This window comes from Empidonax traillii, unplaced genomic scaffold (genome assembly GCF_003031625.1).
Source record: "Empidonax traillii isolate 1590-97213 ecotype Southwest subspecies unplaced genomic scaffold, ASM303162v1 scaffold69:size3087049, whole genome shotgun sequence".
Classification (NCBI taxonomy): Eukaryota; Metazoa; Chordata; class Aves; order Passeriformes; family Tyrannidae; genus Empidonax; species Empidonax traillii.
The window spans coordinates 386,753-413,533 of NW_020955262.1; the positions used below are offsets into that span (position 1 = coordinate 386,753).

Below are 26,781 nucleotides of genomic sequence, written 5' to 3' on the forward strand. Positions count from 1 at the left end.
TAGAGATACAATGCTTAAATTTGGGAGTGAGAGTGTATAATTTTACAGTTTGCATTTTCGTAGCCTTTCTCTCTAAGAAAATACAATTCCAAGGCAGAAGAGAACAGAATTAATAGGGAGCTGTGATGAACACCATCTCTTTAGCCAGATGAGATGCATGCTTGTATGTTGTGCATGATGTTCACTTGATAGGGAAGAAAGAACTCAAAAATCACCTCCCTTAAAATATCAAGTCAGAATTTCTAAATTCACCTTTATAACATCACAATCTTCCAATTTTGGGCTTTTTTTAAAAAAGAGGAATTATATTCTTTTTCCTGCTGTCATATGTGATCCCTCAAAACCTACTAGAAAGTAGACTCAAGCTCACCCAAAACAGATAGTTTTGAAATCCTGTGTCTGTGCATCCCTGCTTACCTATATATCTCTAGATCTGACAAGATATTACTGTCCCACACAAACAACTGTTTTTAATAGAATTCTACAATACTTATTCAGAGAGTGAAGAATCCCATGCTATTTGTGATATCCACAGTTGTGTAATAATGTATTATTGCACTAATGACATTTACAGTAAAATCCAGTGAAATGATTTTATTGTACAATTGTTTTTGGTAGTATAAAACAAGGTTTCAAAACTGTATACAATAAAAAGAGTTATCAAAATATGAACTGCAGTTTGAAAATACATTTTCGAGAAAATACAATTTCCAAAGACAGCTTGACACTTAAATTTGCTTTCTTTTAAAATCATTTAGCCAACTACTAACACTTACATACTGTACAAATACATCTTCCTATACATCATTTACATTTCAGTAGCAGGCAATACCAAGTGTGTCCATCACCATCAGAATTGCTTGCAGGGGATCCACAATTTCTCGCATGTTATCTTTCCTCAAGACCCAGTCCGGTTTAATTCTGTGAAAACATTAGTGGCTTTTGTCAATACAATATTACATCCCCTCGGCAGAAACAGAAGACTAAATTTTTAAGCACTTACTTTGAAACTGTTTTTATTCTTAGAGGAGTTACTGGAACAGAACAACTTCCGCCTAAGGCAGTGTTTGTTTTCTGTTTCACAAGTGTTCTCTCTGCATCCATTCTGTGTTTCCGAGCTGTAAGTTTATACAGGCTTTGAATGCAAGGAACAGTTCTTGGCATGCCTCGGATTTCCTGAGAAGAGGTGAAAACAGCACACAGTTAATACCACAAGTTCAAAAGCAGCCTAACAAATCAAGAAAATACAAGTGTTTTCATCATCTTGGAAAAGTTTTTTTGTCTTTTTTTTTTTTAATTGGAGTTTAGTCATAATAGCCCTAATAGGTATGGCAGAGAGGAAAAGAAAAACAATTACAAATACCACCAAAAATATGTAAGAAAAGTATGTTAAATCAAACCATTACACCCAAAGCATTTAAGTCTTACCAAAGCTCTTTTTGAGTCCTTTGAAAGGATGGCCAGCAAACAACAGGTCTTTGTGAAAATGCTTCCTCCTTTCTCTGAAACTTTGTCCCCAGCTTTCCTTCTGTACATTTGCAGTAGGTCTAGTAAAGTATCTATAGAATTTTCTGCTTCATAAACTGCTTGAGTAGTTCTTTCATACTGTTATATAAGAAAGAGACAAGAGAACTTCTATAGACAGACCTCTAAAACATCTTTTTAGAAGGTAATAGTTAGATATTAAAGAAAAAAGCCAAGTTCATATTCTGCCCTAGAAAAAATTTGTAGTTAATCTGGCATCCCAGCAATAAAAATTACTTCTGTGTGTTACACAATTGTAACAGGTTATAAAAAGGTACCCTTCCCAAGTACTACAATAAAGTTGCCTACTGCTTATAACCCTGCAAAAGAAAATATTAAAGTTACCTTTGAAACATTAAGTAGAACCTGAACTGAATATCTGATCACATCCATGCATGGAACGCTCCGGTTGCAACTTCGAATCAGAACAAAAATACTGAAGATTGCTCTGCTCTGGGCCATATTTTCACAACACAGAGAGGACAACCTGGTAGCCACCTCTATGGCAATTAAAGGGGAAAAAAAGCAAAGAAAAATCTGAAGTTCAAGCAATTTAATTGCAAACCAAGATTTTCTCTATTTTTAAGTAGAAGTGCAAAGAAAAAAAACCTGCAATTATTGATTTAAAGAAGTATTTCTAAACCAATAGTTTTAATGCTCCAGACTAAAAACTATGCGGACAAAATGATCCACAGAAAACATACACTGATAGTAAACATAATAATAAACTTATGTAAGGTATAGCATTACTAGGACTGACAGGAAATTAGACAATCATACAGGATTTCCTTTTCTACATAGCCATTTAAATATTGTTCCGAAATCAGTAATCTAATTTCAGTCTGGAAAAAGCCCCCATTATAGTCTTGAACATGTTCACAGTTTAGAATCATGCAGAAATATCATTATGAACTCTTCTCAGCTGAAAAGCTCTACTGCCTATCATCCTGGAAATCTATCAGTTATAATAAGACAAAATACTGACCAAGATGGTTTAATGCTGCAAGAATGTAAGAGAGATGTTTGTATTTTAGAAGGTATTCAATTGCAGTTGCAGTTCTGTTGCACAATTTGTTTTCTTCTCTGCTCTTTTCGTTAGCCTTTTCTAAACTGCGTCTCAAAGCTTTAGTTTTTGCTGTGTCATTAGTCTTTCTCCAAGAATATCCTCTCCACAATGCCTACAAAAAAGGAATTTCCCAAAAAGAAAAAAGTTATAAACAGGAGACAATACAAGAGAATTCCATTACCACTTCAAATCAGTTTTACACAAGTCTGACAAAGTATTTGAATGATCTTAGTTATTAAAATTTATGCAATTACCACTCGATCAAATACTGGACTTTCAAGACAAAAGGCAAAAAAACCCTGTTTATATACACTCAACACACATTCCCACCAAAGTCACTGCAAACTGCATCTGCTAAATATTACTTAATAATCTGTTTTACTTTAGCTTCCATGTCTAAACAGAAGCTTGCAATTTAACTGATAAATTCATCAACCAAAGTAAACATTTTTCCTCTCCCCCAAAACCCACGAGAGAAAAATTGGAAGATAAAAATAAGAATTACAAAAGTGTCGTTTTCTTACAAGAGGTATTTACCTGAAATTTAATTATTCCAACTGCAAATTTTCTCCTACGTCTGCAAGCAAGGAATCTTTGCACATTTCGCTGGATTATGGTTGCTGCATTGTGTCTGTGATTTAGCCAGCCTCGAACAGCACGTTGTAATAGAATGATTCTTCGATAATCTCTCAGAAATCTCTTCCGTTGCATTTTTGCTCGGAACCACCTCTGTTTAAAATTAAAGTACTTTTGTTTGTTTGTTTGTTTATTACTTTTCCCCTAAATTCCCTTTTCCCATTCTAAATGAGCATATAACTTATGGAGAGAGATAACAGATTTGTATATATGGAGCAGCAGTGGGGCAAAGTTTGTCATAAGATCCTAGACTAGAGAAGAGCTATTTCAGGGTTCCCATTTCAGCCTCTCCATTTAACCAATGCTAACCTTCCATCAGTGGATCTATGCTGATGGTCAGTTTGGAGACATGAAGATAATTTTTACAATTAGGTAGCACTACAATACAGAGCTGATTTTTGACCTTATTTTTAGATAAGTAAAACATGGTTATATTAAAACACTGCAACAGGCTTTGGTACCCCTAGAAGATTAGAAACATCCAGTCAAATAAATCACTGTATCCCAGGGGATTGTTCATGTAAAAAGATGCCCTATATATCCCAAACTTTACAGGTAGTTTTGTCTGATCTTTCCTATTTCCAGTAGGAAGTAAAGAAGTAGGCTAAGACAGCACTTGGATTCCTTTAGCAAGCTTCAGAGTCTGAAGGAAATAAACTTGCCCATCCATCCTCAGCTTTAAAGTGCTGCAGAACTTGCTGAGACCCACCCTATTATGCTTAGCTGGGTATAAGCAACATTATTTAATAATTATTTAATAACTCCATAATGTAGCTTTATTTTCACATGCAAAGGAACTACAGTGTCTTAGTGTTACAGCTTAGCTCACAGAAAAGAAATTAGACTACATTACACAAAATCATTTGGTCTCAGACTAACCTGTATTATAAGAACAGATGAGATCTGGTTTTGTGCAAGTTTTAAGGTGAGATGAATCCTATATGCCCTTTGAATTTTAATTGCAGAGAGATGATGATATGCAGCTGCTGTGAAATGAAGTAGTCTCTTTTTTTGTTTCTGTTCTGAAATCTGTAGAAGGAAAACAATACAAGGAACATAATTAATTTTTTGTACCCTGAGATAGCTGATTGCCTATACAAAGAACATATTACACAGTAATATATTATTAGATGCTGGAAAATTCCCTTGGAGGCCATTACCTCGGAACTAAAGCAAGCTAGCTTTCTTCAGTATAAGATTTCTAATCTAAATGATAACACAGAAGTGATTGTAAGCAATAACACTAATACATAGCAGAGAACGATGTCATTGTAAGCCTGGATGTGCAAAAGTATCAGTTACAGGTAAGCCACAAAAGATCTCAGAAGCTAAAAAAACACCCAGTAGTGAAAACCCACTTTAGTTCTAAAGGATTGTGAGAAAAGGATCAAACTGTGCTTTGATCTATTTTGATGTGTCCAATACTCAAAGCAGCCAATAAGAACTTGATTTCAACAAGAAATCAGATTTTCTTCTTCTTGCCAGTCAGAATTAATGCTGCTCTAGAGGTACTTTACATCAAAAGCACAGTTTTAATTTGAACTATACCAACCTTTTTTCTGACCAAATAACCCCGTATAAATGCTTGCAGTTTAATGACAGCTCTTCTAGTCTTATTGTATTTCATAAATTGAAGCCTGCCTTCCTGCCAAGCCCGCAGATGTTTTTGGATAATTACAGCAGCAGCTTTTCGTTGAACAAATTTCCTTCTTGCCTTGAAACCTCTATATGCTTTTTGGATCAAACATGCAGCCTGAAGCTTCTGAAAGAGATTTTAAAGAATGAGTTGATAATTAAAGTTTTGTTCAGTCTTGTCATGATCAATACATTCATATTTAGTTCTGGTTTTGGTTTTTTTTTTTCCCCATCATAAGTACAAAAATGGAATAAGAAATACCAGCAAACAAAAAAAGTACTGGTTTATATAAAAATACACTTTCACAGTTTGGAAGGTCTTTACCTAAATGGGGTAAAATATGAGCAATTGAACTTGATCCTTTGTAAGCAATAAAGCCAGCAAAAAACTTGGCATTTTATCATTTTATTTTGGTATCATTATAGTAAGGGGTAATCCAACAACTGGTACTGTTCAAAACCAGGAATAAATCCTTTCACTTAAAGCAAAAAGGATATTTAATATTTTGAAGATTGAACAGCCTTGATTTGAACAATCTTTGTTCTGGTCCCACCTTTTCTAGGATTCTGCACATCATTGCCAAAAATCACTCAAATATATGGAAAACTTTTAAAGCAACCATGACATAGAGTGCAAGTGAAAACATACCTTTTTTAGAAGTTTTCTAGCCCTGTGCTGTCTATATGCCAGCTGAATCTTAACTGCAGCATTCTTAGTTGCCAGAAAGTGATGCCGAATCACTCGTGCAGTGAGGGTCGCTCTCCACCTTCTTTGGATGGTAACTGCACAAAACTTCATTTCCAAAAACCTAACATAAAAATGCAGTTTTAAATAAGAAAACAGTGATGATTAAGATAGATATTGTGAAAGCAGAGCCTCTGTCAACCAAATCTTGGAACACCAGAAAAAGGGAATATCTAGCAATGTTGGCAGAAAGACTGATTTGGAATGAAAAATACTTTTTGTTTTACCACAGTAGGTACTTCTGTAACTTGCTGTCAAAGGAGACAGCAGTTTGAAAGGCATTGGACAGATTGACGTACTACAGGTCCTTAACAGGATAATAGGCAAGGATGTTTAACAAGCAGGGATGCTGAGGGAGGACTTGGCAAAGCAGAAAGTGGTCAGGTTAACATATCCCTGAACAGCATCCTCTACTGATACCGGCATGGGACACGGCTCAGAACGAGAAGAGCTATCAGGCTGATCTAGTAGAGCATTTATCATAAAATCATCTCATAGCAAAATAAACATAAACTAATTTAACTATTCCATTATGGAGGATAATGAAATAGCTTTTCAACCTATTAGTTTTATGCTGAAATTTTAACAACATCCTTCTTGAGAAAAACAGAAGTGAAAAAAAATTGAGGCCTACTCTTTTCTAGATCCGCAATACACAAAATTTAAGTTTGGGAGGGAGCTTCCATTCCAGAAAAATAATTAAACATAGTGAAAATCTCGCACAAGAGAATAACTCCACCTGCACCAAGAGGTGCATGTTATAGACATGATGCAGGGTCACAGTCTGAGAATCTATAGGCATTTGCCTGAGTGCAAAGCAGCACTAAATAATTATATAATAAAAGCTTTGAAAAGTAGTGAAATTTGTATCAAATCCAGTGTTACCAGGTCCGCAGCTGCTTCGTTCTGAAGTGACTCTGAATAACAAGTGTAGCTTTTACCACAGCTGCATATTCCTTTCGTGCTTTGTGACCTCGAAACCAGGCTTGAATTATTTGTGCTGCTCTCATTTTGCTAACCCATTGCCTGGCTTTGTATCCTCTATATGCTGCCTATTAAACATATAAAAAGAAAGAAAAAATCAAAACTTGAGGGTTTTATTTATTTAAGGGAACAAACAAAATTAAAAGGAAAAAAGTCATGGTAATGTGAACAGCTTTTAGGATTCTTATCTCCACAGTACTGTAAATATCTAATTTCTCACAACTAGAAGATGTCTTTAAAAGCAAGTGAAACACATTCAGGGAAAACCCACAAATGCAACTCTCTTTAATGTCTGCAAAAATAATTGTATTGTGAAGAAAGAAATACGAGAGATTTAAAAAAGAAAAACAAAAAAACCAAAAAAAACAACCAAACCAAGCCCCAACAAAATCTGCTTTTATGATTACCTGAATTTTAATGGCAGCTCTTTTCATTTGATGGTATCTCTGTTGTTCAATAAGTCGCATCCGATGGGCTCTGTAGTGCTGCTGTATTAGTACAGCAGAAAACTTGCACCGAAGGTATTTCTGTCTCTCAAGAAATCCACGGAAAAGTGCCTTAAAAGAAAAAGATATAATTCTTGGAATATTTAACCACTTGCATGGTATTGACTGGGAATGTTTCCATATTTTTAAGTATAGCTTACTTAATGACTTCTTAGAAAAGCAACAATATAATACATTTCTGATTTCACAATTAATTTTTTTTCTTTTACTTTTTAAGCAAAGTAATTATATTTACATTGTTCAAGATATAGAAGTTAACCATTCAGAAAAATAACCAAGAGGCTGCCAGCTTCCCCCAAAACATGGAGGTAAGGAAGGCATACCTGTTTTCTTATCTGTTAAGCACAGCATGTGCTTTCCAACAAGATAACAATAGCAACCTAAGAAATTCTCAGGGAATTATTTGGTTGAAAGGGAACTTTAGAGATCATCTAGTTCCAACCCACATACTGTGGGTAAGGATGCCATTAGATCAAGTTGCTCAGAGCCTCTTGTTATTGTTATCATCACCATCATTTCCCTTTCCTCCCTGATTTGAGGGAATGTCTGTGCTTAAATTCCTCTTCCAAATGTTACCTAGGCACTCAAATTAGTCTAGGGACATTTAATAAACCTAGAAGGACTAACATGACTGATTCATGTCTTCCTAAAGGGTAGACATAAAGTCTTAAAGTAGTCTAAGTCTTAAAGAATGTCTAAAGGAAATTTTTGTCATTTACTTCACCTTATACCCACTACCAGTACCCTCTCATTTCAATACATCAAGACAGCTTTCATTCCTGTTCCAATCAAATAAAACATTCCTTAAGCTATCAGTGCACTGGCAAAAGTCAGTTCTGACCTAAAGAGCCTTATCTCTGTGCACTGTGAGAGTAAGCTTTGTACATCTGCCATGTAGTACACTTCAAGATATTGATTCTTCTTGAGCTTTAAACTGCGGTTTGAAAGAGCAGTAAATGTTAAAAGCACCCACAGATTAAGAAAACCACACGCAAACCCCGTGACTATTCACTCTAAAGTACCTGAATTTTTATTGTGCTTTCTTTAACTTTCTGAAACCTCTTCTTTTCGATGAATCCTCTGACTCTAGCCTGCACAATGATAACGTTCCTCCGGGTTTGTAAGTAAGCCATTCTGTGGTGTTTCACAGTCAAGTGGGATCTGTAGCACCGCTGTAAGACAACTGCTGCTTTTTTATACCTTGTATACTGTGATTGAGTTTTACGCATTAAGTAATAGGCTTGTAATGCAATGGCTGCTGTTCTAAGTTGGACATATTTTCTACGTTGTACAGCCATCCGAAGAAAAGACTGAACCTTCCTTGCAGCTCGTATTTGCCTTGCTATTTTTCTTGCTTTCAAACCACGGAAGGCAGACTGAATAATGACTATTGCTTGCCTTTGAGCCAAATACTCTGCTCTCTGTAAACGAGCCCTGTGGCACGATCTGTACCACCTCTGAATAGCAATTGCTGAACTCCGGATCAATTTATAGCGAGTCCTTGTTCTATGGCATCGGAACATTGACTGGATCGTTATTACTGCTGATTTCTTTTCAAGAAAGCATCTCCTCTCTATGCACATTCGTAAGAATGACTGAATGCACCGTGCAGCAACATTGGCTTTATACAACTGCCTGGCTTTTTTAGCACGAAAAGCAGCTTGAAGGCAGATGACAGCCTTTTTCATTTTTGCATAGTTTTTCATGTCAGCTTCTTTTGCCATTTTGGCTCTGAACCTCTGCTGTATGACTCTGACAGCCCAGCACAACTGTTTGAAATGCCTACGCTGTACGTACATGCGATAACTAGACTGTATTACAGTTGCTGAAACATGCATGACTTTCAGTTTCTGCCGTGCCTTCATGCCTCTGTATGATGCTTGAATAACAAGAACAGAATTCTTCACTGTCAGATATTCCTTCCGTTGGTTCCTTCCTTTCACGTAGGATCGATAGTAGCTCTGTATAACAATAGCTGCAGTTCTCATATTTTGGTAGGACTTTCTATCCCTGTGCATTCTATAGGCTGACTGTATTGTACTGGCAGCTGAGTGCATGTGCTTGATGCTCTTCCGCACCCTGATGCCTCTGTACACAGCCTGTATAGAAACAGCTGCTCTGCGAAGAGAACAATATTCCAGAGTATACTGTCTTGACAGAAGCAAAGCTCTGTACCTTCTCTGAAAGACGAGCGTAGCTGCTTTAAGAGAGAGGTATCTCTGACGTTCTCTAAAAGCTTTAAAGTTTTTCTGAACCACAGTAGCAGCCCGGTGCATTTCTCGCTGTTGTTTTCTTGCTTGCATGTCTCTAAAGGCCTTCTGGATACGAGTTGCTGCTTTCTTTAATGAAGAGTAATGCTGTACTGCAATTTTCCTTAGCTTATTGGCTCTGTATCTCTTCTGCATTAGCTGGGCTGCCCACTGAAGTTTTCTGTAATGACGGTACTGCCTATACATTCGGTAGTTTCTCTGTATTGTAAGTGCTGCCTCATGTCTTCTCCTCAAGAAGCATCTTGTTTTCATTCCTCTATAGGCAGCTTGAAGAACTAAAACAGAATTGTACAGTTTTAAATACCTTTCTCTCACATGCTTCCCTTCCCTGTAAGCTCGATAACGTCGCTGTATGATTACTGAAGCATGCTTGATTTCTTGGTAAGAAGTGTAAATTTTACGCATTCTTAGCATTGCTTGAATAACTGTAGCAGCTTGATGCTTTTGGTGCATTTTTTTCCTTACCACAAATCCTCTATAAGCAGACTGTATGATAACAGTAGCATTAAGGAAAGAGAGATATTTTTGACGTTGAATTTTTGCCAGTTTTGTTGCTCTGTATTTTCTCTGAATTACAACAGCAGCTGCCTTAATGGAGAGAAAATGTTTCCTCTCAAGGAAAGTTCTAAATCTTCTTTGAATAATCACAGCTGATTCACTCATAGTTCTGATACGTCTTCTTGTTTTCATACCACGGAATGCAGCCTGGATGCGCAGTACAGCATTTTTCATCATCATATACTTGTGAACTTGTGCGTTTCTCTCCTTACATGCACGGAACCACTGCTGAATCTGCCTAGTTGCCAGCAACAATTTTCTGAAATCCCTCTGCTGTCTATACATTCGATAATAAGACTGTATTACTGCTGCTGACTGATGCATAGTTTTTAAGTCTCGCCGGACTTTCATGCCTCTGCAAGCAGCCTGAAGGATTATGACAGACTTCTTTAGTTCTAAGTACTTTTTGCGCTGTACTTTGCCTAAACAAAATGCTCTATACTGTCTTTGAATTCTAATCGCTGCCATTCTCATTGACCGGTATTTTATGTTCATCTGATGCATCTTAAATGTGGCTTGGATGCAAACAGCTGCTTGATGCATACAGCGAACTTGTCGTCTGACTCTTACACCTCTGTAAATCGCCTGCATTTTGACTGTGGCTCTTTTTAAAGACAAATATCTCTGCCTTTGACATTTAGCATGAATAACTGCACGGTAACGCCTTTGCATAGCTATAGCTGCAGATCTAAGTCTTTCATACTCCTTCTTGGTCAGGTAGGATCTGAAGGCAGCTTGTATAGTTGTAGCAGCTTTGTTTAGTTTGTTCAGTTGTTTTCTCACAGTCATTCCACGGTAAGCAGACTGCAACACTAACACAGCAGCCTTTGTTTTTAGATAAATTGCACGTTGGGATTTTTTCATACAGTAAGCTCTAAAGTATTTTTGAATCACTAGAGTGGCTTGTCTTAGTTTCTTGTATTTTTGTTGATTTATATGCATCCTGTAATAAGTCTGAATAATTGTTGCAAGACTGTGCTGCTTCTGAATTGTTTTCCTCACAGTTTTCCCCCTCCATATTGCCTGAAGACGCACCACAGAGTTACGCAGCTGAACATATTCTTGCCGTTGTTTCCGGCCCATAATGCTGGCCCTGTAATGCCTTTGAATAGTTAGCACAGCATGGCTTATCAGCCTGAACTTTCTCAGAGCCATGAACTTCCTGAAGGCAGACTGTATCACAGTAGCAGCAACGTGCTGTCTTCGAATCTGCTTTCGAACCTTCCAGCCGCGAAAAGCTGCTTGTAAAGAAAGCACTGCCGCTCTTGTCCTTAAGAAGTTCAGCCTTTGCCTGTTACCAGTCCTACAATTTCTGTACCACCTTTGAATCACAACGGAGGCTTGAACCACTGCCTTGTGTTTCCTTCGTGCAGCATGAGCTCTAAAAGCAGTCTGAATTTTAATAGCAGCTCTGTATTCAAGTTTTAGCTTTTTGCGTGTTTTATAACCCCTGTAGGCTGCCTGTAAGAGCACAGCTGCTTTTTTAACTTGCAAGAATTCCTGCCTCTGACACTGTTGTTTTTTGTGTGCACGATAATGTTGTTGAATGACAATGGCAGCCTTATAGATGCTTAAGTACCGTTGTCGGTCCCTTCTCATTCTGTAGCAGGCCTGAAGAAACACTGCAGTCTCCCTCCACCTTTGTATTTGTTTCCTGACAAGATAGCCTCGGACTACAGCTTGAATTCTTATGCAAGCTCCCTTCAATTTCCTAAAATCTTCTTTAAGTTGAAGAGCATATCTATGAGACCTATACCTTCGCTGGACATAAAGTGTTGCCTCCCTTAAAGTGCAGTAATGTTTACGTGCTTGCCACATCTTTACAAAAGCTTGAATCTTTACTGTCGCACCTTTCAAGTTTTTAAATCTCTTCCGGACGACGTAAGCACGGTAACTTGCCTGAATTTTGATCACAGCTCTCAACATGCGAGCCTCTTTCCGAGCTTCCATCCCTCTGTAGGCAGACTGGAGAACAATGGCAGCCAGGCGCATCCTCTGGAAAGAAGCAGCTGCTTTTTTAGAGGCGACATGTGCCCTATACCGAGTTTGAATTACAGAAGCAGCCTTTTTAATCTCTTTGTATCTTTTTACTTGCTGGTATTTCCTCACGTGTGACTGCAAAATAGTAACAGATTTTTTTAATTGCAGAAACCGTCGTTTCTCTTGTTTCATTCTCCACAGTGACTGAACAACACAAACTGCTTTTGTTTGTCTGTACAGCTTACGTGCCTTCATGCCTCTAAAAGCAGCCTGGAGAACTATCACTGCTGTACGCTTTTGTAAATAGTGCTCTCTCTCAGTTTTCCCTAGTTTGTAAGCTCTGTAATACTGCTGAATTATCACTATCTTTGCCCTGTGCTCCTGGTAAACATGTCTGGCCAGCTGACACCTGTACCAAGCCTGAATCTTGATAACATTTTGCTTAATACGTAAATATTGTTTCAGGTCCCTGTGCATCCTGTACCACGACTGTATGACAAGGGCAGCCCTCCTTCTCTTAGCCAGTTTGGAACATTGCCATTTTCGGAAATAGGTCTGAAGCACTAAAGTCGCTTTGATTTTCTGTTGAATTTTGTGTTTTCTCCATCTTCTGAATGCAGACTGAATAGTAAGTGCTGAAGATTTCAAGATTTTGTATCTTTGTCGATCTCTTTTTGCCAACTTAGATGCACGCAGATGACTCTGAATTGTAACAGTAGCCCAAACAATTCGTTTATATGCAGCAACAGCCTTCACCATCCTTATCCTTGCTTGTACAAAAATAACATAGTATCTTAGCTGTAAATATCGTTTTCTAGCGGAGTATCTCCTCCAATAAGCCTGTAGGGGAAAAAAAAGAGAAAATTTAGTATTTTCTTTATAGTATGTCAAGTTAAGCCCAAGTTTGAAGATAAACACCTTCAGACTTCTTAAGATTTCTTTATTCCTACTTAATCCCTAGGAAGGTAAGCCCAAAAATCTACATTAAAAAACCAAAACAAACAAAACCCAACCAAAACCACCCCAAACAAAAACAAAGACCCAAAATCAAAACCAACTAAACAAAAAAAACCAAACAAAACCCCCAATAATAATTTAAAAAACCCACACCATACCAAAACAAAAAGCAAAAGCCAAGTTCTTGAAGTGTTGCTTTTTTTAGGCATCTTAAATTCTCGGAAAAGACTAAATTTGCCCTGGCAACACCAGATTCTGTTTTAAACCATTTGATAAATTAGTGTTTCTTTTAACAACCTTTCTAAAAAGTCTTAAGAGGGTAATGTTCAGCTTTGGGTAATAGTGGCAAAAGTATCCTGAGAAACTGAATTAGCTGTCTATTTACCATTGTAACTAATGTCTGCCATTCTGAATGTGCCCACTGCAGGTAATATAACACTAGGAGAGCAATTTTTAATTTTTTGTAAAACCCTATTTAAATAATGTTCAATAGCTGCAAAGAGGAAAGCCAACACAATCTGATTATTCCATTTACACTAGTAAATTATACTAGTTTAAGGCCCAGTGTTTTAATGTTTACGGTATTGCAAAATATTCACTAAGAAGAAGCAATTTTTAATTTAATAGCACATTACTATCTCTATCTGAAGAGAGAAAGTTATTAAAACATCTCAAAAGTAGAGGGGAAAAAAAAAAGATATTACATTTCATGAGGGAATCAGTTGCCGCAAGTTGAACAAATGGTCCTCAGCAAGACTCTTTCTTAGAGGTTGCAAAGAGGTTTCCTTGCTGTGTAATCTCACTTTAGATTGTATTACCTGAATGACTGTAGCAGATTTACTTCTGGCTTCCTCCAGTTTTGCCTTTTTCAGATTGAAAAAAGTCATCCTGGCCAAGTATCCTCTCCAGTGCTTCTGGATGGAAATGGCTGCGTTCACTCTCTTCAGGATGTGTCGACGAGCCAAGAAGTTTATTGCAGATTTCTGAATTATTCGGGCAGCTCTGTCTCTTTCCTACAAAGAAACATTTCCACTGAACAGTTAGGATTGGAATTTTCACCAAAATTTCTGATGTGATTAACTATTTAGAGCAATCGCTTAGAAATTAGGCTTGTTGATACACAGCTTTTCTTCACTATAGTAAAAGAACTTTTCTGAGACAGAAATCTGAATTCTTTGTAAAAGGCTGGTATCACTTAAATTTGCATCCCCCTGTCTTCATAGTTCTTTAAAACACAATTTTTAAACATTCCTATGCAACCCATTTTTAAGCCTCAATTTCAGTTTTCATTCATAAGTTTAGCATACCCTCAGTAACAGAGCACACCGGAGTGCTCTCTAGCTATATTTAAATAATATAAAAGAGTAGAAAGATAGTCATACCAGCTCATGTCCATCTACCCCAGAGTTTTGTTTGCACAAACCATCCAGTGCTTTTGTTGCAACCCAGAGATTGTAGTAACAAACTAGTGCTCATCAAAGCAAAAGGAAGAATCAACTAACAAATGTAACACATCGATATTTAGATCATTTCACTACTAGCCTATCCTACCATGGGGCAAAGCATATATGAGCACATTGTAAAATTATTTAAAAAAATAATGCTGGCAATGCTTAAGTGGTTTTGATTTTGACTCCTTCTCTCCCTACCAGCATCTTTACTATTAGTTATTTCAAAAGAGTTGCAAAGGGAATGTTTTGTCTCATTATTAAGGTTGTGTAGATTTTAAAAAGTTAAAAAAAAAAACCTGGAGACGAAAAAGCCTACACAAATACAACCTCTGTCCCCTTCCACACCACATATTCTTAGAATATTTCACTTGAACACTGTTCCAACATCAAATAATATGTATCTCAGTAAGACACAGAGGTGGCATTTATCAATCTTAACGGTGTCATAGTTTTAAAACCCTCACAAGTTCTGATATAACTACCAGAAAAGTGAGAAACAAAATACCAGAACTCATGAAATTCAATTCAAAAGACTAGTGAAATTTAGCTCCTAAACAAATATAGTAAATCCATGCAGTAGTTTAATTACTCTTCTCATCTTGTAGACATGAACAGGAATTAAAAATTAACTGCTCCCTTTTTGTTTTAATAGATTACGCCACCAAGGCAGCCACATGTTTTGATGATAAAAATGGTACTCATTCATTTAAATGCCAATATTATTTAAATAAACCTGTACATCCCAGTGACCTTATATCATTTATTTATTATTTTTCAAAGTAGAAGGTATGAATATCACATGAGCAAAGAGTACCTGATAAAGTTTCAGTTCCCTTTTCAGCTTGTAATTCCTCCAAGCAGACTGAATTATCCGTGCAGCTCGAGTTTCGTGTCGCAGATCAAGAAGCCGTGAACACAGGAATGACAGGTAGGTAATAACAACCTTAACAGACACAGAACACAGCAAGTTAAGGGCTATACAGAAAGAGCAGAACACGTTCACAGGAGGGCAGAACATGTTTGCATCAATTCTAAAGGCATTTTACCTTCTCATCAGGAATTGTATTTGACATGTCTGAGTGATGAATCATTGCTGGTATTCCACCTAGGTCAGAAACTGCAGCATTGATCAGTTGGAAGTTTTTCTTTTCATTGTCCAAGAGCTCCTTGTATAGGACTGAGGGATTTACAGCTTTGTAAAGAGAAAACATCAGTCAAATCAAATTGAGCATAAACCAAATAGATTTAACACAAACTTCTGTGCATCAAATAACTCACTTTGGTCAAACATTTCTTCCATAACATTTAGAGAAGTATCAGACTCTGAGGAGGAGGAAGAGTTTAATCCCACTGTAACAGTTCTTGAGCATTCCACTGTTTGAGTTGTTCGTTGGCACACAGCTTCCAAAGGCACATAGCACGGATGATAATGATGAATCAAATGACATAATACTCTACCATCTGAGAAACACACCGTGAAATTTTCTACCTGTTAAAATAAAATACAGTAAGATTTTTGTTACCAGTAATTGGACATAGTTTGTTCTTTCTACCTTTGAATGTGACCAAGTGCAAATTATTGTTGAACAAAAAAAAATTTGGAACTAATGTTTCCTTTGAACATTTTCTGTACAGTGTGTACAGTGCTGTACAGTTTCTCACACCTGTGAGAAACCAGAAACAAAATAGATGTGAATCATCATATAGTGAATCTACAAGGGAAACATTTAAGAAACCAAAGAGAAACCAGTCTTTCTATGGAAGCATTCCAAATAAATTTGTGTAGATACACTAGGTTTTTAATACAGAAATAAGTTCTGAATTTGCATCAGTCCTAAGTGCTCTGTTTTACCCTTTAGAAAAGCTAGAGCTGTGACTGTATTCCCACCAGAGACACGTGTCTGACCAGGGTTTCCCTTCTTGGAGGAAGCAAACATGTCCTTTCTAAACAAGCATCTCTGAGAAGAGGAATTGACCTTATCCCTAATATCAGTTTAATTCTCATAGTTCCTATAAACAGTGAAAATTCTATGCACAAATACTTGTACAATGAATACTTAGTAAAAATACACAAACAACTCTCATTCCAGCAAAAAATGTTCTAGTTTTAAAAGGCAATTTTATGCATAAGACTAACTGGAAGGGGAAATCCTTTTGCTCAGATTTGTTTAAAAAGAGAGCTGCAGCTAAACTCATAGAATTATGGTTATTTCAAATCAGATTGAACAAAGTCCAGAAGGATATTTCAAACTAATCATTATTGGCTGCTACCATGTATTTGATAGTTTAAAGAACTCTGCTCTATAAGGAATTATGACACCACAGGATGCACTTGTTGAAGCACACACAACACTACTTACCTTGATATTGTAAAATCCACAAACAGCATTAACCCATGCCATCAGGAGCTTCACATTTTCACTGTAACTCTGAGGTGAGGAGTTATCATTGTCTTCTTGTACTCTAACACAGTTTGGAAAAGTCTTGAGAGCACTTAATTGTGCTTTTCTCTTGTGTGAGTTATTCAAAAACTCAATCTCTTCTTTCAGCTGTTCCACATTCAGAAAAACATCCACCTAACAGGAAGAAAAAAAATGACATGTCAAAAATCTGACGTCGTGCATTGCAGCTACTGGATGCAGAGCCTTCAGACATGGAGCTTTAAAGAGAAACCACACTCACTACTTACCAGTACCTACTACACTGAATCTGGATTTTCCAACATAATGGCAGTAAAAAAAACCCTAGAATCTAGCCTCCCACACTTCTGTGGGAGAACAGTTACTTCATTAGTTAATAGCTGGGAGAAACAGAGAAATTTTCCCTGAAACAGCCTGTGTAATTTCACCAGTCTCAGAGGAAACAACAATTTCAGAGTCTCGCCTGCAATTTCACTGAGCCCACGCACCACTCCTCCTCATTTAAGGGATTCTGGGAGGACTTCAGCTGTTGTTGTGAGGGTGTGAGAAGATTTGGAGAACAAGTAACATATCCACAGGGCTTGGATAAAGCCACTACTCACTGAAATTATTTCTTTAATCAAAAGCAATGTGACTCACGCATCAGGGGAACTAACTCAAGGAAGGTAACTACTCAATAGTGTAATAGTAGTTAAGAAAGAAAATCATTACATTTGATTTTTATGATGTTGTCTGGCTTACTGATAGTTCTGGGTCTATAGTCTTTCATATTCTTGCTTTACATATAATTAATTGCACTTATATTTCTGACTACTTAGTGGTGAATTTTCACCTCAACTGCTATCTTATTTTACCTTCCATAGGTCATGTTCCTTCCAGCTGGATTTGTCAGCTGCATACTTATTTTTAAAATACCATCCAACTCAAGTTTACTCTTAAAACAATTTAAGAAAACTATTTTTCATTCCTCTATTATTTTTTTCCAGTGGTTTTGAAATGCCATTACAGTAATGCCTAAGAAATCTTCATTCTTATTTAAAGAATCTTTTATCTGAAACAGTCAATTTCATGAATGACAAAAAGAAAGTACAAGAGCCATAGCTCCAGAGCTTACTCTATAACCTCAGAATGTCCTTTTCAGTTAGGAGGAATTTACCAGCAGTTTGAGATTAACATTATTTTAAGTACCAATTTTGCTAGTATACAGCATAAACTCAGAAGTTCATCTTTTTTCCAAAAACTGTATGAATGTATACAAGAAAAAACACAGATAAAATGTTATCCAAGCTGTATTTTAGGGAACAGTTAGCAGTTCAGCCAAAGTTTTCATGGAACTTTGAACATATAAAGCAAATAATTTCAGTTTAAAATTTGATTAGTAGAGGCTTTCACAGACAATAAATATTCCTAAAAGACTGGTGTTTTCATTACTGCTTGTTTGCAACTGGTAAGAAACAAACAAACAAAATAAGTAAGTGAATAGTACCTGGAAGGCAAAGACAATTTTCCACAGGAGTGCTAATGTTCGTTCTCTGTGTCTATCCACAATATCCCTGGAGTCAATTGAAGCACCTGTCAAATAAACAAAGGAATTGGAATGTGCACTAGTTACCTGATGCACTTAGAATACCCCTGATTTCTAGGCCTTACCGCTTTCATCTTTCAAGTGTATTCCTCTCTCTCTAAGGACATTAAGAACAATATCAACATTATGCATCTTCTGTAGACGACTTATTGCAGGAACTCTCAGTTGTTTTGAAAGATTCCAGTTTTTGGTCAGAAGCTCCACTGTTCTCCTAACAAAGGTAATTTCACAGTTTAATGCCTTTGCTGAGCTCACATTAGATATTATATAACAGAAAATAAGTATTTCAAAATAACTCTGCATCAACGCACACGAGACGAATGCCGCACTGCAGGTCCACAGCCAGATTTGTGACAGCAAAATCAAATTCATCAAGTGGAGTTTGAACATGGCAGACAGGTAGTCCTAGGAAACCGAGATGGCGGGAAAGGTCACCTTCACCACTCAGGAAGTCCCGGGAAAATGCAAGCAAAAGGTCTTTGCTAGCCTAAAATTAAGAAAAAAGAAAAGATAATCTTAAAACTACAATATTTTTCAAGCAGAATACATTTCTCCCAAATTGCACTTCATATTTTCTTGTCTAACACTTAAAATTATATTTTATAAAAAAATCTATTTTTGGCCAGTTCACACAGCTTTAATTGTCATCATACTTGGCTGCCATATCACTGAAAGCACCACTAAATTTAGAAATACCTTTTTCTCAGTCTGTCCGTCTACACAGTACAAATGTAAGAGATTTGTTAATTAAAGCCTTTGTATGACAGATGTCCCATAGCCTTTCTTATCACAGCAAAATCACAGAAAAAAACAAAGAGAAGAGTCCATCAGACTGACCTGCAGCTTAAGGTCAGCTGCAGCATCCTAGAGTAATATTTAAAAACAATGCAGAAGCTCAGATTTAGAGAGGGAAGTCAAATACCCCATGACTACAGAGTCCTTCCTACAGAACCAACACCTCAGAATATTCTTGGGAATTCCATTACATGACCATGAGACAGAATTTTGAGAATGTTCATGCAAAAGGCTGAACAGTCAGGACTTGTTAAAGTACATAGTCAAATTAAAAAAATACATTCTACATGGAGTCTTAATACAATATTGGAGGGAGGTAGCAAATCACAGCTCTCTTACCTTGAACTCTGCATCCTTACAAAAGAGGCAAGGGTCATGATCAATCATCCTGGACCGTTTGGCACAATCCAGAAAGCAAACTAACAACAGCAATTTTTTCAATGTGAATTTTGACAAAGCTTCCTCATGACCTAAAAAGACAGAAACCATTAAGGGATTAATGCTAAAATGTTTAAAATTAAATTAAAAATTAAATGCTAAAAATGAATTATTTTGGAAGCAGTAATTACCTTCTCTGTAAAGGTGAGGCACAGTGGGATGTCTGTATTCAGCTGCAATGTCAGGGTTCCAAAGCAGGCGATTAAGGATAAATATTGCTAAACCCATAACATCACTATTACTCTCCAAAGCTATCAGCTCTCCATAAACAGTCTAATAAGAAAGGAGAGGTAAAAAGCAGAAATGGTAAAAATCATCTTAAACACTGTGGAATTTTTTTAAATAATATACATTACTGACATTAAGAAGTAGTAAATGGAAATTAGTCTCTAAAAATCCAACAGTTTTCAAATGAGTCACTGAAGGGTAAAGCCAAAGGAAGTTTCAGAAGACCAAATCTTATTTCAAAATATGTATAATTATCTACATCTTAGGGGTCAATGAGGAACTTCTTTAGGACAACCACATTCTTCTTCAGTTTAGTAGACTGAAACTGATAGTGAAATGCTTTCCTATTATTGGTCAGGGAATTAACTTCTGCTTTCCTTGATTAAATATTTTCCTTCTTAATAAGGTAAACACTTTTTCAAAGCAAATATCTTGTAACATTTAAAAAGATACGTAAACAAGCTATAACTGAATTGAATCTACCCGAATAAGTAAGAGAGGAAATACAAGGAAATTCAAACTAACCCAAATTACTAGATGTCCCTACTTAGATTATAGACTACACACAGTGCACTGACCTCCAGACCTATACGCAGCCATAAAGGGTTGTAAGATAACAGCCAGTTGAGTATTTTCTGCCTCTCTCCTGCAAGAGAGCATCTTGGAATATTAGATCCAGCAAACATTTCATATTAATGCAAAAATTTCTATTAATCAATTTTAGTTTAAATTAATGTGCAAGTAATCCTTTTTCTACTTACAAGAGAGAATGCCAAGCTTTAGTACTCCTTACCTATATCTTTCCAGAGGTGTCTGTCTCTACGAACTAGCAAGCGCTTAGTTTCAATCTCAACTTCCAGTTTCTTAATAGCTCTGACCATTGTTTCGGAGGTAAACAAACGACAAGCTTCACGGCGCAGCTTGTTCAGCTTCCGATGAGCTGTGTACGCCTTTAGAGACGCCTCATCTTTCGTTGGTGCTTTAAGAAGGCTCATTTTATGATGGTTCTCTTCTCCCAAGATAAGAGCAGCTGCATTTACTGTTTAAACACACACAAAAAGTATGTATTTACATCTCAAATAAAGGTAGCTTTGCCCACTTCTAAGCTGACATTTTGCTGTTTTCCTTCTGACTAATGACATATCCCTCAGGAAGCTTGTCAGCTGCTGCACTAAACATATACTGCCAAGTACAAGTATACTAGTCAAGTATTTAATATAACATTGCTTATTTCATAAGTGCTAGAAATTCAGTTTCAAGATCAATGGTACACTCTTCATTTTTTTCAGTTAAAGCTAAAGGTAGAGGAAAAAGTAGTATTTTAGCAAAGTATCAGCTATAATGTTTTCCAGCAGGTGGGGATTCCTCACCCAACACCCACTGAGGAGTGCTGCAGCCACATATTCCAGTGCATTCGCGTTGCAGAGCACTCTCCCCATGCAGGTGTGTGGTGTGCTGTGCTTGCCATAAGCAAGTGTGCCATCCACGCTTATCAGAAGGGGAAAAACATGACTCTGAAAAGGTTTAGTGTTAAGTGTGTAATACTACTATTCATTAACAAAGTATGTTATATAATGCTTAAGAACATTCAAAGAAAAAATGAATATTCTTGTACCCTTACCTTGTGAGGTATTTGTTTTTACACTGAAGTCATCTGGGGTAAGTACAAAATTCAACCACCAAGTGAAACCTCGTTGCTGCTTCTCCTTCCAACGTTCATCATAAAACATGTTTTTAGCTGCAAAAGGCATTGGGTGCCTAGGGATGACTTAAAAAAAACCCCACAAACAAACTGTAAGTCTTTGCAGTTCTTGAAATGTTTGATAACCAATATACACTTCATTGTGGAAAGGATTAATGTTTGACACACCATTTAGCACTACAGTAGAGAAAAGCAAATTCTTGGAATCTTCAGTGACTTCAGCCACCATTAAATAAATTTTAGCCACAAAATGTGGATTGAGTTATTAAAGCACTAGAACTAAGACAAGATATCTAGAACCCAGGCCATTTGCAACGGGACTAATCCAAGCTGAGCTGGATTACAATCAGGAAGAACCGTTTAATAGATTAATTTTTTTCATCAAATCAACTTAGTATTCTTAACTCTGAAAATTATTATCTTGCTGGTAAGAATTTTTTTCCTCTTAGGTATTCTGCTGTTGTCTTAAAACATTGTCAGGTATGGAAGAGGCATTTAACTGATAACCATCAATAAGCTGTAATGTAGCTTTTAGACTTATAGGTAAAACTGGAAGAAAGCAATATTTACCTTCAGCTGGTTGTGTGTTGCAACAAATTTTATTATGAGTAGTCAAAACAGATCACAAAAGGTTACATATATTATTCTACTAGATATTGATTAATTTTAGGTGCAATCTTCCATTTTATCTCAACTCTAAGCAGTTAGGTGTTACCAGACATTAGCAGTACAACAACTGTGACTGTTCAGTGTGTACTGTTTTACTAAATACCAGGAGTCTGCCTACCTGTTTTCTGTGGTTTCACAAATGTCAGGTGAGACTGGGCCAATCCAGGGACCGGTTTACTAATTCTCTTGGTAGTTTTAGATGCTTTCTGAAGTGAATAACCTACAAGCATTAACACACAAATATCAACAGCCAGTATGTCAGTGAAAGTTACAATATTAGAGTTCATGTCACTTCCAAAGCACAGAACTGGAGTAATTCCCCATGAACCCATTCAAAATGCCAATAACCTCCTTTTATTGGTGGAAGGTTACACAAATCAGTTTGGCTACAATTAAAAGGGATTAACAGTTAAGAGTAAATAAATAAGTGCTCTTGTATGTTCTTCCATTTACTAAGGAAATGTACTGATTGAATTTCATTACCGTATTTAGAAAGATCTAACTCAAGGCTGACAACAAGCTAATTACAGACAGTAAAAAGCAGGCAGAGTTAAAAAGACTAGGGAACTTCCTCACTGAAAGGTCAGTCACTGGGACAGGCTGCCCAGGGAAGTGGTGCAGTCACCATCCCTTAAGTGTTCAAAAGGCATGTGGATGTGGCACCTGGGGTTATGGTTTAGTGGTGAACATGGTGGTGCCAAGACAATGGTTGGACTTGGTAATCTTAGAGGTCTTTTCTGACCTTAACAATTCTATATTTGAAAACATGTGACAACAGCAATGGAGTCAAATATTCACAATGGTAAATATACGTAAGGCATAATGTGCAGTAAGTTTCTAGTAAATTGGAATTACATAACAAGGGCTCTGCCGAAGAACTGCCAGATACTTTTCCTGTTACTGTCATTTACTTTATTCCTGTGTAAGTTTGTTAATTTGAAGCCAATGACGTAACCAAAACTCTAATCTAGTTTTCAGAGTTTTAAAATGCAGATATCTAACAAATTGCAGAGACCCACATTTCAGGGATATAAAATATTTCTGACTGCTACGAAACAGTTCAGTTTGCTAAACACATTTCATAATCAAAGGCATCTTTCAGAAAACGGTAAATGAAAGAAATACTGCTCACCTGCTTTCTTTCTCTGCCCTGTTTTCTCTCGGTTTGTGGGTTTGAAGGCTGATGGTCTCATAGTCGTATGTGTTTGATTGCCCGTGCTGGATGTAAGAGCTCTTTTTCTTTCCACTTCTTCTACATACACAGGAGCTGTAACTCTACTATTTTCTACATAGGTTTCACTTTTCCTCTTACGACACAAAGAAGTTGATCCAGTAGGAGACGAATTTACTTTGTCGTTGTGACACTTACTTTCAGCTGAAATGGGACCTGCAACTGGCAGGTGTTCAGATACTTCTGCTTCTGTACGTACGGGCACCACATTAGTACATTCTATTATTGCTTTATTAAGGCATTTTTTAGATTTCGGCTGACAGGTTTCTGCTCTTGTTTCTTCAGTAGCGCTAGGCTTACTTTTTATGACAGTGGCAGAAAGAATTGGACGTTTTTTTGTTTGTTCTCTCTGAGAAGAATTATCAATCTGAGGTTCCTCTGCAGAACAAGAACTGCAGTGATTTTCTTTGGGTTTGTCATCATAAAGTGATGTTACATTGTGCCTCTCAAAGACTTCATGTAAGTTGTGTTCTATGCAAACATGAGTTTCTGTCTCTTCATCTCCATCCTTTCTCCATTTTGAGGGTAGAAATCTCTTTACAACATAAGTCTCTGTGGTAGATGATATTAACGCTGCCTCAGGTTTAGGAGTCTTTGATTGCTTATCTGACAAACTGTCTTTCACAAATTGATCAGGTGACAGAATTGTAAAAGGCCGCTCTGTTGTGTCTATATCCACTTGATAATTGCCATTTACAAAAGCATCTGGACTTAAAATTCTCCTTGTACTTACAGCAGGTGCACATGCTGAGTGTTCTGGAGTGCAAACTGGTGAGAGTGTATAATTAAGAACTCCTCCATTGTCTGAAAGTGGTAGTTGTGCTAATCCAGCAGAACCGTAGACACTTTCAGATTGCAACTCGTTGTGCTCATTAACACATCTCTTGACATTATGGTTGTCTATCTGAGGCAATAACTCCTCATTTACAGAGGCAGCAATATCTGCAAACGTAGTAGATCTTCTCATTGCAAGGGGTGTGCTAACTGTACTGCGATGTTCCTCTGGCACTGGTGCAATAGGAGATGGAGGTGATTGATTTTCTGAGCCAAGAAGATCATTATTTCCTGGGGATGTATTATTTTGCACTGTGTTCTGATTTTCACATGCCTGAAGTGGACGTCTAAGTCTATCCACCTTCTGAGAAACTTGGAATGTTTTATCAACATTTTTTATTGTTGAAGTACTCTTTTTAACTTTTGTTGCAGCAGAGGTTTCTGAAGAATTTTTCTTTTTTAATTTATCCCAAAGACTCCTCTGAAAAAGAACATAAAAGTTAGTGTGCTGATTTTCTAAATACTTCTACGAGTAAAAGTGAACATTACTAGCATATTTATTCAAAGTTCAAAAATACTATAGAAAGAACATCTAATACAAAATTCACAATATGTTATTTCCAGGCTTCAAAGCAGTTTATTTGGTCATGTTTTAGTTTTATTCTCTAAGCTGTAATGCATCAGCACCTGCTTTCCAATCCAGTGGAGAAAACTGAGGACAACGGGCGTTTCCACAGACAGCCTTATTTATCAATTTTTAATCCTCCTTCACTGAATTTTCTAGTAATAAAAACAGTATCTGTGTCAGCTATGCCAAAGTAACAGAATTAAGACACCATAAACTCACCTTTTTCTTCGGGGGCTGCTCAGCAGCACCGAGGAGCACAGCCTGGTGTTTTACAACACCATTAACAAGAAAAGTTACCAGTTCTCTGACTTTTCCTTCTTCTAATGGTGTCCATGTCACAGAAACAAAGATTCTTTGTCCTGACTATTGGAGACAAAGAAATGTTTAATACCTAGCATTTAGGTACACTTATGTAACATTAAAGTAATCCAATGAAATGAGGAGAAGTATATAGAAGTAACATATATTCCAACAATGTGAAATGATACACAACCGTTAGATGTTTAAATGTCAGTTTTCCCCCCTTTGACATGTAAATTTAAGGAATCGCTATCAAAAATGTCATATAACTAAAAGGACATATGCCTCTTAATGAAACTACAGTGGAGAACAAGCAAGAATATACATAAATATAGCACATAAAAAGGATGAGATTTGAGTAAAGGTAAGTAGAAGAAATTACATAACTTTTTGCACATATTAACCAAATAAGTCCTCTGGAGTAATTCTGAATTATAGTGGGATGAATAATCAGAGGTTAATTTTAGGACCTTGGCTGACCCTAAATACAAGTGTCAAATTTTTTAGTCAAACAACATGAAAAGATAAGATTTGACGTACAAGTTGTTTGAATAAAAATAAATAAATAAAGACACTGCATATATATACAGACATACCTTACTATTCATTAATTAATACAGGAACCTGTTATTCAAATATTTCATACCAAGACTCTAGCTTGGTTTCATAAACCCACTATTGCAAGAGATCTCCAAAGCATTTTTTCCTCTCTCACAGACTCCGGACAGTCTAGGTGACCGTAGTTATATGTTTGTCTGTCCATTTAAGAACATTGGACTAACCGCACTTCATATTGCCTCGAGAATCATAAATATTTATTCCTAGCTTAAGCATGCTTTGCTCTCTATCATGTCATTTACTTAACGTGCAGAACAGTGAATTAGCATCCTCTTCCAAAAGCTCTCACAGCGCTTTTCCTAAACAGATATCCTCCAACTTTTTGACAGGTCACTATTTAAGCACCTCTTACTTTTCCCTATCTGTCTTTAAAACCAGATTCCCGGGGAACAATTAATTTCACTTTGTTTATTGCACCTTTCCGCACACACCCCGTCTACTGAGCCGGGATGCGACACCTTCGCAGCCTTGACAGCCCCTCGGCTCCGAGGGCTCGGACGCCCTTTGGGGCGACCCACGGGACGCGATCGCGGCATCCACACCCACCACCCACAGCGGGGGCGCAGCTTTCGGGTACCGGCTGCCCAAAAACCCGGGGGACGCGTGGCTGCCCCCGGGGGCAGGACTGCACCGCAACCGGTGCCCACCGCGCTCCTCCCTCGCTTCCCGCCCCCGCCGGGCACGGCTCGGGGTCTCCCCCTGCGTGTCCCCGCTCAGACCCCCGGCCCCGCTCCTCGCCGCACCTGCACAGCGAAGCGGCGGTGCTCGATGCTGAAGCCCTTAGCCGGGAAGCGCTCGACCACCACGTCGGTGTGCTCCTCGTTGGGGTTGTCGACGCACAGCGGGAGCGTGCGGGAAGCGCCCACCCGCAGGCGGCCGAAGCTGAGGAAGGGCGGCCGGGAGAAGTGGCTCAGGACCAGCACGGCGGGGCCCTCGTCCGCGTCCTCCTCGGCGCCCCATCGCCGCCGCCGCCCGGGGTTGGCGGCGGGGCTGCGCTCCCAGCGCGCCGCTGCCGGGACGGAGCCCGCGGCCATGGCCGGGCAGCGGAACCCGCACAGGCCGCGCTGCCCCAACGGCCTCG

General features: G+C 37.7%; 1 protein-coding gene across 1 annotated transcript; it reads right to left on the bottom strand.

Moving 5' to 3' along the window:
* Window positions 1-368: 368 nt before the first annotated feature.
* ASPM (abnormal spindle microtubule assembly) lies at window positions 369-26,751 on the bottom strand. The gene is made up of 29 exons (XM_027880379.1): window positions 26,444-26,751; window positions 25,002-25,145; window positions 23,282-24,635; window positions 22,268-22,369; window positions 21,400-21,546; window positions 20,572-20,817; window positions 20,357-20,424; window positions 19,682-19,823; window positions 19,452-19,582; window positions 18,629-18,804; window positions 18,383-18,528; window positions 18,219-18,304; window positions 16,673-16,888; window positions 15,591-15,801; window positions 15,359-15,504; window positions 15,127-15,255; window positions 13,680-13,874; window positions 8,119-12,744; window positions 6,998-7,147; window positions 6,492-6,658; window positions 5,511-5,670; window positions 4,779-4,988; window positions 4,106-4,255; window positions 3,128-3,319; window positions 2,510-2,702; window positions 1,870-2,024; window positions 1,429-1,605; window positions 1,004-1,176; window positions 369-921 (listed from the first exon to the last, which is right to left on the bottom strand). The coding sequence occupies exons 1-29, from the start codon at window positions 26,732-26,734 to the stop codon at window positions 816-818; spliced, it is 10,389 nt and encodes a 3,462-aa protein (XP_027736180.1). The 5' UTR covers window positions 26,735-26,751; the 3' UTR covers window positions 369-815.
* Window positions 26,752-26,781: the final 30 nt, after the last annotated feature.

Bases quoted from the DNA above. Each gene is read 5' to 3' on its own strand.
- ASPM (XM_027880379.1), bottom strand. From the start codon at position 26,734: ATGGCCGCGGGCTCCGTCCCGGCAGCGGCGCGCTGGGAGCGCAGCCCC. The intron at 21,547-22,267 runs GTAGGCAGACTC...GTTTTTTTTAAG, and splicing joins TGTGAAACCACAGAAAACAG to TCATCCCTAGGCACCCAATG. The intron at 4,256-4,778 runs GTTGGTATAGTT...TTCCTTCTACAG, and splicing joins GTTATTTGGTCAGAAAAAAG to ATTTCAGAACAGAAACAAAA.